The 12,346-nt window shown below is 39.2% G+C and overlaps 2 protein-coding genes across 7 annotated transcripts; both read right to left on the bottom strand.

The window, feature by feature from the left end:
- Window positions 1–108: 108 nt before the first annotated feature.
- LOC120788974 (fatty acid-binding protein, brain) lies at window positions 109–1,996 on the bottom strand. Its single transcript, XM_040125327.1, has 4 exons — window positions 1,906–1,996; window positions 1,526–1,698; window positions 946–1,047; window positions 109–159 (listed from the first exon to the last, which is right to left on the bottom strand). The coding sequence occupies exons 1-4, from the start codon at window positions 1,976–1,978 to the stop codon at window positions 109–111; spliced, it is 399 nt and encodes a 132-aa protein (XP_039981261.1). The 5' UTR covers window positions 1,979–1,996.
- A 3,846-nt stretch (window positions 1,997–5,842) lies between these two features.
- Window positions 5,843–10,977, bottom strand: LOC120789144. 6 transcript variants are annotated; one of them, XM_040125675.1, is made up of 9 exons: window positions 10,870–10,977; window positions 8,836–8,904; window positions 8,525–8,723; window positions 7,937–8,269; window positions 7,589–7,702; window positions 7,250–7,336; window positions 7,122–7,150; window positions 6,440–6,508; window positions 5,843–6,287 (listed from the first exon to the last, which is right to left on the bottom strand). In XM_040125675.1, the coding sequence occupies exons 3-9, from the start codon at window positions 8,586–8,588 to the stop codon at window positions 6,177–6,179; spliced, it is 807 nt and encodes a 268-aa protein (XP_039981609.1). In that variant the 5' UTR covers window positions 8,589–8,723; window positions 8,836–8,904; window positions 10,870–10,977; the 3' UTR covers window positions 5,843–6,176. The 6 variants fall into 6 exon arrangements, with proteins under 6 accessions (XP_039981609.1, XP_039981608.1, XP_039981613.1 ...); XM_040125674.1 differs by having other exon boundaries at window positions 8,836–8,891; XM_040125679.1 differs by having other exon boundaries at window positions 8,222–8,269; window positions 8,836–8,891.
- Window positions 10,978–12,346: the final 1,369 nt, after the last annotated feature.

The following is a 12,346-nucleotide window of genomic DNA, read 5'->3' as shown; positions in this document are numbered from 1 at the left end:
CGAACATGTGGAGGAGGATGAAGTGCAAAGAGAAGCATACAGTCAGTCAATAATAATTATAAATTCAACACTTCTTGGCTGGTTTTGGGACACTGTCAGTCGGAGCACTCATGCCTTCTCGTAGGTACGCACTGCATGGATGTCTTCAAAGGTCAAATTCTGCAGGGGAGAGAAGACAGTTACCATGACAGGGAATTGAATGCTCCCAAATCCTTCATTACACCAACACGTTTCTTTTCTTAACGGGTCAGTGCTGTGGTTAGGTGGAGAACCTTTAACAGCCACAACTAGTGAGGCAGCTTCTGGCAGGTTGGTCATGTACTTTATTCAACACAAGCAAGGTCAGTGAAAAGGCGTAACAGATTCATAAAAGATTCTTAGCTGCATTTTTTGGAGCTTCAGGAAGATAATAAACTTTCAGAAAAGTGTTATTTTTGCATGGATCCCAAAGGGACGACCTGCAAAAAAGTTTTCCACACACAAATGATACCTGAATAATGTCTAACAAGCTGCACACAGTCCTCACAGCGCGAAGAAAGCAAAGTTTATAACCGTGAAGTTTTATATTTTTCTGTGACATTTTCGCTTTGTATATTATTTCAGTGCTTCCAGTGAATCTGATAATTGATATTACCGTCTGCTAATTTGCTCTGTAAGTAGCCTGAGCTCCTGAAACACCATCCATGCTTTATAAAACCTTGCAGTCATTGGTGCTATATTCCAATGATGCACAACAAATTTCCAAAATGATGATTTTACTTTACCTTATCTTTCTCAGGGCAACCCAACTGTCACTTGTGGCCATGTGGCCACACAATTACACTTGCACGGTTTGAGTGTCCCTTTCTACTTTGTTACTAAATGCACTTCATTTAAGACATGTATTGATAAAATCAAACGAGACAGGAATAAGATGTGTGTGTGATTTGGGTCCATTTGTCTTACCATGACCATCTTGCCATCCTTGATTTCTCTGACAAACTTGGTCTCTTTGCCGTCCCACTTCTGGACATGGACCAACTTGTCTCCCTCCAGAGTCACTGTGGACTGAAAGACAAAAGAGGAAAACGTTTTTAACAAGTGAGGGGGAAAATTTGTGAATTAAGATGCTGCGGCTACCAAATGGTGGTCTATTGCCGGAGGTCTCAAGATATCAGTCCTTGTCAGTGATCCACAAGAAACAAAGGAAGACCCCCGACTCTTAAGTTTGAAGACAGAACTTCAATTGGAAAAAGTACTTTTTAATTTATTATCTACTCTAAACTCTAGAGAATAGTGATAACAATGAAGTCTTGGATTAAATAATATTATTTTGGTGCAATTTATAATTGGGATTATTTCAAATGAAAAACACAGTTAAACCAATTCTAATATTGAGAGCCACTTCTTGGAAACCACCTCTCCGTCTCTGGACTGGTCAGTGGTTAAAATTTGTGATTTAATGCATATAAAAATTTATAAAAAATCTTCTCATGTACGGCACAAGTCTTTAGATATTTTTTGTCTCTTTTTTCTGTCAACTTACTTTGCAGTTCCTGTCATCAGCGGTGGTCTCGTCAAACTCCTCTCCCAGCTTGAAGGAGATGTCTGTGTTTTTGAAGGTGCTCTGGGTGCGAATCACCACCTTGTCGCCCTCCTGGCTGATGATTACGGTCGGCTTGGTCACATTACCAACCTGCCGGGTGGCAAAGCCCACACCTGAGCAGGGGACAGGGGTGAAATATGGTTGTTAACGTCCTGATCTACAGCAACCTCTGAACATTTCATTTGTTGTGGGAACAAAAAACTGATCTAAAGGGGTCTGACATGGTGCAGAGGAAATTTTGATTTATTGCATTTAGTGTGTGAAAAGAATCAAAACTGAACATACTAAAATCAGAAAGAAAAAAAAAGGCTACTACTCACCAAGTGCTTTCATATACTCATCGAAATTCTCACTGTCAACCAGCTTCCAAGTGGCACAGAAGGCGTCGACCATGGTGAAGGTTTTCAGAGAGGCAAAGTAATCTCCAAAGCACACTGAGCAAGCTGCGGCTTTTCCAAGTGTCCCCCCTTGTGTTATTATTCTGCCTCTTATTATTATGCATGCAGGTGGGTGGCTCCCAGCATCCCACTGGCTCAGGAGATTTTCTCCAAGTTGTGATTGGGTACTGAAATTGGGTCACGGTCTTATGGATGATTAGAGAAAAAAAAAAAAGGTAAATTAGCCCATTTGTATGCTTAATGATGTAATTACTCTCATGCACGGGTGTCAGTTGGGTGTCAGTTGGGTTTGTTGAGGTAAAGTGTGGTGCTTGCCATATCTCAGCTACAAGAAAAAAACCTAGACATTCATTTGCGTTTCATCAGAAATAAAAATAAAAGCCCACAAGGAGGGATTCAACTCTAAAGTTCCCTCTAATCCTATAACTTGTGATCTGCAAATAAAACAGAACCTGGGCTTGAATGGGCTTCAGGGAGTTGATGGTAAATGACACAGAAGCTTTAAAGAGCAGACTCAGGCTGGTCTTTTTTTTGTTTTTGTTTTGTACCTCAATCAGTAAGTAAGTAAGTAAGTAAGTAAACAATATATATGTTTAAATTAATTTCCTCATCTTAATCCCCTGTCAGCCTCGTGTTGGAGACAGGCCTTCTTGTGTCTGGAATGTGTCCTGTAGGGGAGTTCCAGTGAAGCAGAATCAGTTTGTTTGACAGCCCTTTGTCCTTAACTGCATTAACAACCCCCCTCCAACTGCAATTTATTCATGCTCAACACACACACTAATTACTGTTACTAAACGCCTATGTGAGTGTGTGTGTGTGTGTGTGTGTGTGCGAGACAGAAAATATGTGAGTGTAGACTTCTCACACAGAGTAAATGTATGTTCATGTCATGTCTGCCTCAAGATTTCCACCAAGGGAAGTGATTACAAACCGTTGCTTCTATCTCGCAAGTTACAACTGACAGTCAATAATATCCTCATTTATGGATGATTTATAGACACGGTGTTTATTCCTTTCTCCCTCAAAGCCATATTGTAATGCTAAAGACCAATTTTACATGATGTTAAAGTGAATCTGGTCAAAAACATACTGCTCAAGATCTTTTAATATGAATTTTTATTTGGCATAATGTATGTTCTCTGTCAGACATATTTCTGATAAGGATGGGCATTGGCAGAGGTGGGAAGTAACTAGTTGGATATCCTAAAATACTTTGCTTGCTTACAAATGTTCCGAAACTTACTTACTCTGTATTTTTTCATATCAGAGATAAATATTGTACATTTTACTCACTTTATTTATCTGGGAGGTGTAGTTTCAGTTGTGAGATACACCCTGTGTTGCACTGTGACGCTTTGCAGGTAAATGTATAAAATGTCACTAATATCTAATCTTTTTTAAAAATCATTTTCACCACTTTTTTCACTCCCTTTTTTCCTCACTGTCCCTATAACTCTTTTCACTTTCCTTCCTTCATTTTTCAATATTTTCCTCTTCCTTCTTTCTTTTCTTTATGCGTTCACTACTTATTTTTCACTTTCTTTCCTTTTTTCATTCCCCTCTCCCCTTCCCTTCCCTTCATCTCATTTGAAAGCATCAAAATTCCCCAAACTGAAGATGTAGTCACCCAAGATCAGGAATACTCTATTCTTCGAAGTGAGTATTTTTACTTTGGACATCTGCGTATGCATTATTGTTGCAATAAAACAAGTTTAAGCTAAAATTTAGTTCACAGGACTTGGTCTGATTAGGATTTGGGGACTGTGTGTGTGTATGCGCGTGTGTTGGGGTGTCCGCATACTATTGGTCATATGGTGTAGGGTGGGTGAGTGTACAGGCGGTGACCACCACATATTGTGAAGGATCTCTGGTGCTACCCTCTGGTGAGAAGTAGAAATGCATTGCCATTGTGTTTGAAATAAAAGAAAGCTTCAGCTGGTCGGCCCTCATTCGTCTCATTCTCACAGGAAAACTCAGTTTGCAAGTACGCTCAGCTCTCTGCAGATTTACCATCACTCTATGCCATATTCTTTTTTATTTTAATTTCTTCATGATTGACCTTACTGTATTTTGATGGCTATTTTTGTACATTGTCTTTTATCATTTCTTCTGATGATACTATTCAGTAAATGTGTCACATATTGTAATTCCTAGGGAAGTACATTTCTTTTTCACGAGGTTTGTTTTTGTTTTTTTTCTAAAATTAACAGAACATTAACTAACACCAGCTTGACCTTCCAGATTCAGGTATATTTAACCTAAGGTTTTGCTAAAATCATCTAATCTCCATCCTCATAGCAGCTGCAGCAAACCATCCTTCTTCCATGGCCCACTCCTCATCGGTGGCCCCTCATCATCGGCTCCTCACCTTAGATGTCTTAAACGTTGGCCAGAAGATTTCAGAAGAACTGTTAAAAAAGAAGACACATACACTTAATTATCAGCGTGTCATTTTATACTTTGAAACGGACAATAACCTGAAGGGCAAAATTCGCCCAATCTTGCAAAAGTCTAAAATCTAAAAAACATAATCAGACACAGGACTTCAGTTCAGTATAGAGGGAGTGGTGAAATGTAATGAAAATCTGCAGTTAATGCAATATAGAATAATGTACAAAAGTGATCAAATTAGTGGTAAAGTCATCTAGTTAGCATACAATATTTCCAAATGTTACCATATGTTACCAAATGGTAGCATCTGAAACACTTCTAATATTACATTGGCACATCTTTTTCCACATCAACACATAAAAAAGGCGCTCAACCAAAAGCTCAAAAACAAAGTCATGATTCTCTTCTGTGGGAATTTGATTGTAAAATAATGCAAATTTCCTGGAGAGAGCAACTTCATCGCCATCTGTGAAAGCGATGGAACACAAGTATTGTTCACTTACAGCTGTGCAGCAAAAAAAAGAGAGATACTATGGAGGTTTTTTTTTGAAATACGATTGACTTTTAGAAACACAGTGTGAATGAAGTTTTAGATACAAATGATGAAAACTCTAAACACAAACATTCACAACCACAAAAACTAAAAGGAATTATTGGTTTCCTCAGTCAAATAAAGAATCAGTTAAACATTCTAGATATAATAACTGTCGTATTAATCTTTACGTTGTTTTTCACGTCATATGAAGCAGCAGCATCAGAAATTACGACAGAATGAATGACATTCATTCATTCTGCAATCTCTCTGTCAGTGTCTGATGAACGAATGTTTCCTCAGACAGAAAGAAGATGAAGCCTTAATGTTCTGGTAGCGTGAGACAGGAAGTCTTTCTGTGGTGAAGAACAACCTGCAGAAATACACAGATTTGTTCAAATACATGAGAGTAGAACATGGTATTTTATCTACAGCTTTAAAGCTACAGCGCTGGTAGAAACAGTCAACTGCTTAAATCAAAAGACAAACAGGTATTTGAGGTGAGATGTCTGATCCTGAGCAAGAGACAATTTCCTACAGAACTCGATTTTCCCTGAAAATTAGTTCAGGCTCCGAAAAGGTTTGAGTCGACTTTAATTAAAAAACAGAAAAAGAAAAAAAAATTGCAGTCCTGCAGGCAATTCTGTGTCTTTACCTTCAGCCAGCAGGTTATGTCTGTGGACACGAGCTTGTGGTTTGGTTTGTCTGTCCGTTAGTTACCAATAACTAATACACAGAAAAACACTCAAAACAAAAATATCAGTCTCAATTTAATGAACAGAAAACAACATTCAGTTAAATGATCAACAAAAACAAAGAATTTTACAATGTGTGTGTGTGTGTGGGGGGGGGGGGCACAGTATTAGTACAGTTGATAACCAATATGTCTGTTCCCCTTTTTTCACACTCCACCTGTAGAGGGCGTCTCAACTCCCTCAATGGCTACACGTGTCATAAAGCTGATACTTAAAAGCTGCAGACAACAAGAAATTTTTTCACGAGGCTGAATCAAAGGAACATCAAGTAAGATTCACACCTTCAGACCATGCGTCCACACCAACAGACAGCCATGGTCCGCTAATTATAATGCATTGCTTTAATATTTTGTAACTGTATTCATAGTCATTTTACCAAAACTAAGACAAGAAAAGAAACAACATGAGCAACTATTAAGATCATCCTTATTATGACGCTTTAAATTTTAAATCTATGATCTAAATATTCATGCAATTGTTATTAAAGCAACATGTTGCATTTAAAAAGTAACATGTTATTTGTTTGGTTTGTTGACGGTGGCGTAGATGCTGCTGGGAGCAGTGGAGGCTCCAGCTGAAGAGGAGGGAGCTTCCACAGTGCTGTAGATCACTGCATCACCTTGAACCTGGAAGGAACAAGTGCAACACATGAATTACACACACATGTTGACATGTCGGTCTGATGGTGGCGCTACTATGTATAGGAAAGGTGAAGGAGTTGCCAAAAAAGAAAAAACACTGGGATTCATCGTGTGGTATGACCCATCAGACAGCTTACCCGGGCTTCCCTGTCGGTCTTCCTGGCGTAGCTGATGGTGGCATAGGAAACGCCACCGTCAGGATCAGCCTACACGGTGAAGGAAACATAATGGCTGCTCTGTAACACGTGGATTAATACCAACTCCCTCTCACACCTATTTCATTCAGTTCAGTTCTAGTTGCATCATAATTCCCTCTTCTTCTTCATTCTTGCAGAGCAAAATTACATTCAGGAGTCACTGTGTTTCACACAATGACTGTTTTCCAGTCATTGTTTTTCCTGAGAGCAGCTTTCAGCGGACAGAGCACAAGCAACACTTACGCAATGTAATGCAACAAATGCAAAATATCTGTAATTTTTAGATAAAGATAATGTGATGGATGAGTGGTGGAACATCTTCAACATCTGTGCAGTGCTATCCAACACAGCAGCCCCACAACAAATGGAGCCAATGTAAGAGTTAGTTGATTACACTGTCTCAACTCTCTGGTCATTCTGGAGGCTGTTGTATTGTGTTGCTTATGCTCCGAACAATGAATCCTCTGACCATCTCTGCTGCAACCGCTTACTTTGTATACAATGAACTCTTTCATGTGTAGAGCTTCACAGTTAATAGTGAATAACAAAAACGACATGCCCGTATTTCATTTTCTAAAATCACAATTGCATAAAAATTTGATCGTTCAAATTTAAAACTCACCATGTCTTCCTCCGTCTGTGTTTTGTTCCCTTAAAACACACAAGAGAGTCGAGTTTAGCTTCAACAGTGATATTTCAGATTTATCAAAACTTCTAGCTTGTAGAAGTTTCAACTGCAAACGTTCTCACCTATAGTTTTCTTCCAAATGATGAGCACAATGGATATTATGAGTGCTGCTAAAACCACGGAGACAATGATGTACCACCACCAACAACCTGTGAAGAGAATTCAGAAGTGACGGACGTAGTCACCGATGCTGTGATGGTGAGCTGCTTAATAACATGGTCATTCACTGTCCCTATATCTCGAATGTTTCGACTGACAAATATATCAAGCGTCTGTCACTATCAGCTGGAATTGTTTTTCCTTCATGAGACGCACAGTGTCTCCTCCCACAGCCAGGTGTCGCTCTGACATCCACACTTTAGACTTTAAAAAGAGGAGAGAGAGAGAGGTTCAGTCGTTACCTTGTGGACTGTTGTTGTTTATTGATCCTGCGTCGTTTGTCGCCTCCGATGTCATTACTTTGGTTCTTGTTATCTTAATTGTCGTTGTTGGTTTTCCTGTTATTGCAGCTTCGCCTGAACAAATACAAAATCAAAATGCAACAAAGTGCACTGTGACAAATCACTCCGTGTGACCTTTATGAAAATAGATGACAAAAATGGGTCTGATATTTTAACTTCAAATCCTTGAAAAAAAGAAAGACAACAAGAGTAAAACTTCATCACTGTAATTATAATTATTCTGATGTTTCAGTATTTTGTTGTAACAAGACGGTTTGAGCTGAACAACATTAGGATGGAAATACTCACTGGTAACAACAGACAGAGGGAAAGTAGCATCTTGACCTTGTCGTTGTCCTGATTGGTCGAACTGTCTGCAGGTGTAGCGACCAACATCCTGAACCGTGACCTTCTTTATCACCAGAGAACAATTCTCTGTAACACTCAGTCTGTCTGATTTAGATTTGGCTTCGTCGTGAATCTTTCCATATTCAAACAGTGTTATGGACTTTCGTGATTCATCGAAGAGCCAGGCAGTACCGTTACATTTAACCTGATCATCTCTCACACTTTGACAAGGCAACGCGACCTCACCTCCAACTCTGACATTGAAGCGTAGAGTATTTTGTCCAGCTGCTGCTACTGTTGAGAAAGAGAGAAATATGAAAAAATGAATTGAAATAAGAAAAGGACTTAATGTGAGGGGAACTTTAGATGGCATAGAAATTTGCAAATGCTTTTCACCTTTGGTTCCTGAGGTCAACTAAACACACCATGTTAAAAACAGCACACTAAGTTGCCTTAGATGAATGAAGATTACCTTATAAAGTACCCTTGGCAATATTAGTGCACCTTTCTAATGTTTCTTTATGTTGTGTGTGTTCCATGTATCCTTACCTGCAAACCGAAGCACCAGGACCAGAAATAAAGAAGGTTTAATCCATCTGAATTCAGCCATCATCTTTCTCTCTCTCACTCTCTTCTGCTTTGTCAATATCTTGCTCTGTCAAAGTCTCTGAAGTAGTATATACTCAAAGATAAATACCACATCCTCTTCCTCTGATAAATGAGATGTCGTTTCTTCAGTGACCACTATCTGTGTTTTGAAAAAAAAAAAAACTATGTGATAAAAAGCAACATCTTTTTGAAGATCTGGTAAAGATTTTAATGTCTATGTATCACTGACCATCTTATCTACAGTGACCTACATTGAGGGCAACAGTAGGTCATTTCTTGATCAGGTGTATTCAGATCTCACAGCAGCCTGAAAAAACATACTGTGAAACTGGAATGAACATGTTGAATGAAGAGGTAGAGTAGAGGAGATCGTGCTTAAAAAAGTGCTAAAGATAAATGAATAAAAACAGCAGCAGAGGAGGGAAACTGCGGTTCAGGGTGAAGGTGATGTGATATGCAGAGAATCTGAGGCGCTGACCGAACTGATTATCAAACTCCTCCTTCAGGCAGAGTTCAGCAAGAGACACTTCAGGTCAAAATGTCTAATCAGTTTCCACACAGATTAAACCTCAGTAATTCTCTATAATGAGCCAAATCACCTGATGCATCTCAAATTGTGCCCTTGAAAAAAACACTATTTGTTACTACAATAAGGCCTCGCAACTACTACTGCAAGACGCTGTGCTATGCAAACCACAAAGTGCTGTCTCTGGTCTCATCGCCACAGATTGTGACTTGCTGCTTATTGGACCATAGGAAGGAAGAATAGGATTGTGGAAGTTGAATGTGTGAAGATTGTTGGTTAAGATAAAAGTTTGCATTAATGCAGCTCTCCTTTTCCTCTAGATAGTGTTCATTAGGAAACAGCTGATGTTTGACAGCACACGTGAACAGACAGGCAAGGAGTCAAACTCCTCGTCCCCCAGATTTTGACTCCTGACCCCCATGGTGCAACGTGATGATACTGAAGCATCTGGGACAGAACACAGATAAAGTGACATTTTACTGGTCTGAGACCTGTTGGTTCTCCATTGTGCCTCTGAAGTCATTTTTTCTGAGACCTGAGGGGGAAGTGTTTTGATGAGGATGTAGATTCAACAGCAGCAGAGCTCCGAAGGTTTTAATCTCAAACGACCAAAAAAAAAAAAAAAAAACAGACACACAGATGCTTAACAAACTGATGAGTGTCCTGACTGAACTGTCTTTCATTTCCTGGACGTAGAGCATCAAGTTCCCACTCTCCCACTATTGAACACATGTATTAGCAGGTCGGTCCAAGGTGTTTTGAAAGGTTTTGTTACCAGGGGCTTTTTTCAAAATTATACATTTTTTTGCCATTCAATTAAGAGAGTGGATTTTTTTTTTTTTTTTTAATCCGAGTCTGGTTTTTTCCTGCTATGCACACTGCAGAGATGAGTCTTTGGTCCTTTAAAGCTGTCTGAGAAGAACTTGGAGTCTTATTACAGGTACAGTAAGAGGTCATGTGCATCCAACATGAACTCTCCTGAATGTAGCCTGAGTGACTGGACTTGTGTATTTTGGATGCAGTCATATGTTATTTAACAAATTAAAATTTTTGTTATTAACTGACTTCCTTGTGATTTTGTTGTAGTTTCATCCTTTGCAGACTATGTTCTGTTTCTCCCTGCTATCATGTTCCGTTCTGATTTTGTTGAAAACTAAGTCAAATAAAACACCAACTGTCAGAAAGACTTATTCACTTTTCAATGTGTGCATTACAGTTGGAAGTACTTAACCCCAGGGATATCAGTGATCCTCTTATCCACTGACAAAGCTGACTTTGACCAGTTTACATTGTAGCCTGAAATTTCACTGAATTCAATCTATAGTTTCTAACAAAGCAGTGAGATTGGAGGAGTTGCTGTCTGCACAGAGTAGTGGGTTGTCTGCATAGAGAGGTGGTGGTCAGCATCAAAGACTGGCATGCCAGTGTAACCTTGGTGAATCATCTTGGGCAAGGGATTCAAGAAAAAGTGCAAGTGAGGGGTCGAAAAAATCCACGTCTTCTAGATTCTGCCTAAGATACCGCGACACTACACATTCCAAAGCCTGCACCTAGTGATAAAAGAAAATGGTACGAGTACACTTTTAGCACCTTAAACAACATTAAACGTCTGCGCACATTATGCAAGGCTAGGAGAGAGTTAACGAGACCTGTCTAACTTGCTACAGCCGAGCCACGGACACAGGGGAGCGACCCAAATGCAGACTCACAGGCAGGAAGATTCAGTGACAATATTTTAATAAGGCGAAAACAGGCTTACAGTCAGATGGACAAGATGGCAGGCAGGAACACAGGAAGTCTGAGGCACAGGAACAAACACACTGGTAACTGGAACATGGGGAAACCATAAGGGAACATGAGCAGAAGCATGAACAGATGATGCAACAGAGAACAACGGGAGCGAACTGGCATATATAGTCCTGGGTTGATTAGTGAATGAGGTGCAGATGTGGAATGCTCAGGTGACTGCAGGGCTGAAGACAAGAGGAAACAAGCGTGCGGATGGGCAGGGTGGTCACGTGAAAGGGAACAGAGAGGGAAGTTCAGGGACATCTGGTGGCTGATGGAAAAGTGGCAGGAGGCAGGGACAGACTGGCCAAAATGAACAGGACTCAGGCAGGAGTTGTAACATAATCATACTGTACTAAATGGGTCATTAAGGGTTTGAGTCTTTTGGATGGAATTTTGGCACACCTTTTTATGATCAAATTTTGAGCAGAGTGTAGTATTTTTTTTTTTTTAATGTTAGTGAAGTTATATAATGATTATGAATTATATACGTCCCTCGAGAAGGAGCCAGACTCAGTTGAAAAAGAAATCAAATGTAATAACAGCAGGTCTACTTATGGCCAGAAAGTGACATGTTCCACACAGGGATACGATCAAGACCAGGATATTCCCATGTTCATGAAGCCGAGTGCGTCTTTTAGTTCTATGTGAGTTAAGTTTTATGTGAAAATGTCAATCAAATTTTAGTTTTTTATTGTTTCTCTAAAAAAAAAAAGTGCTATATGTAACCCTACCTGTAAACTGCAGCACTGGAATCAGAAATGAAGACATTTTAATCTATCTGATTTCAACCATTGTGGTTGTCCTTCTCTTTCTACTTCTCTTCATGTTGAGATACTGTTAACCTTTGAAATATTGCATCATAAATATATACTCCCTGTGGTGGGCAAAATGTGTCTCCTCCTTGCCTCTTTTTTCTCATTTTGGTTTTGAACACTTATACTAGCACATACAAAACAAACTTAACAGAGACAAAAATATTCATATTTTTTCATAATAAAGCAGTAATATATGATGCATACTGGATGGAACTGACACCAAACTACTACCAGCACAACAAACAGCAACATGAATTTTGGTTGATAACTTCTACATTTTACATTGTGGTACTAGTTAATATACTACACCCTCTTCTGGACAAAATATTTTTTAAAGCTATAAATCAATATAATATATTGTCATTGTAAAAGAAAAAGAGTCACATCTATGTTAAAAATTAGATAAAACACTAATAAATCTATCACACACAAAAAAAAGATTGTTTCTGTCTCTCAAATTATGTGTTGAGCACCAACAACAAATGCACACAGTAAATAACTGGGTAAAAACAGCTGTCATTCCTGTCAGTTGACCCCATTGTCTCAGCACGGATCTTGGCTCGTCTCTCAGACATATCCACATGGATGGAGGAACGCCACCTTCGACAAAACATCTCTAAGACTCTTGGT

The sequence above is a fragment of the Xiphias gladius genome, chromosome 4, assembly GCF_016859285.1.
Source record: "Xiphias gladius isolate SHS-SW01 ecotype Sanya breed wild chromosome 4, ASM1685928v1, whole genome shotgun sequence".
Taxonomy (NCBI): domain Eukaryota; kingdom Metazoa; phylum Chordata; class Actinopteri; order Istiophoriformes; family Xiphiidae; genus Xiphias; species Xiphias gladius.
Note: the sequence above shows the minus strand (reverse complement) of the source record. Positions and strands in the feature narration are given on the sequence as shown.

Coding starts and splice junctions, on each gene's coding strand:
- LOC120788974 (XM_040125327.1), bottom strand. CDS start 1,978: ATGGTCGACGCCTTCTGTGCCACTTGGAAGCTGGTTGACAGTGAGAAT. Junction 1,048..1,525: donor CTGATGACAGGAACTGCAAA/GTAAGTTGACAG, acceptor TTTGTCTTTCAG/TCCACAGTGACTCTGGAGGG. Junction 160..945: donor AGGATGGCAAGATGGTCATG/GTAAGACAAATG, acceptor TCTCCCCTGCAG/AATTTGACCTTTGAAGACAT.
- LOC120789144 (XM_040125675.1), bottom strand. CDS start 8,588: ATGATGGCTGAATTCAGATGGATTAAACCTTCTTTATTTCTGGTCCTG. Junction 6,509..7,121: donor CACAGACGGAGGAAGACATG/GTGAGTTTTAAA, acceptor TTCACCGTGTAG/GCTGATCCTGACGGTGGCGT. Junction 6,288..6,439: donor AGACCGACAGGGAAGCCCGG/GTAAGCTGTCTG, acceptor TGTTCCTTCCAG/GTTCAAGGTGATGCAGTGAT.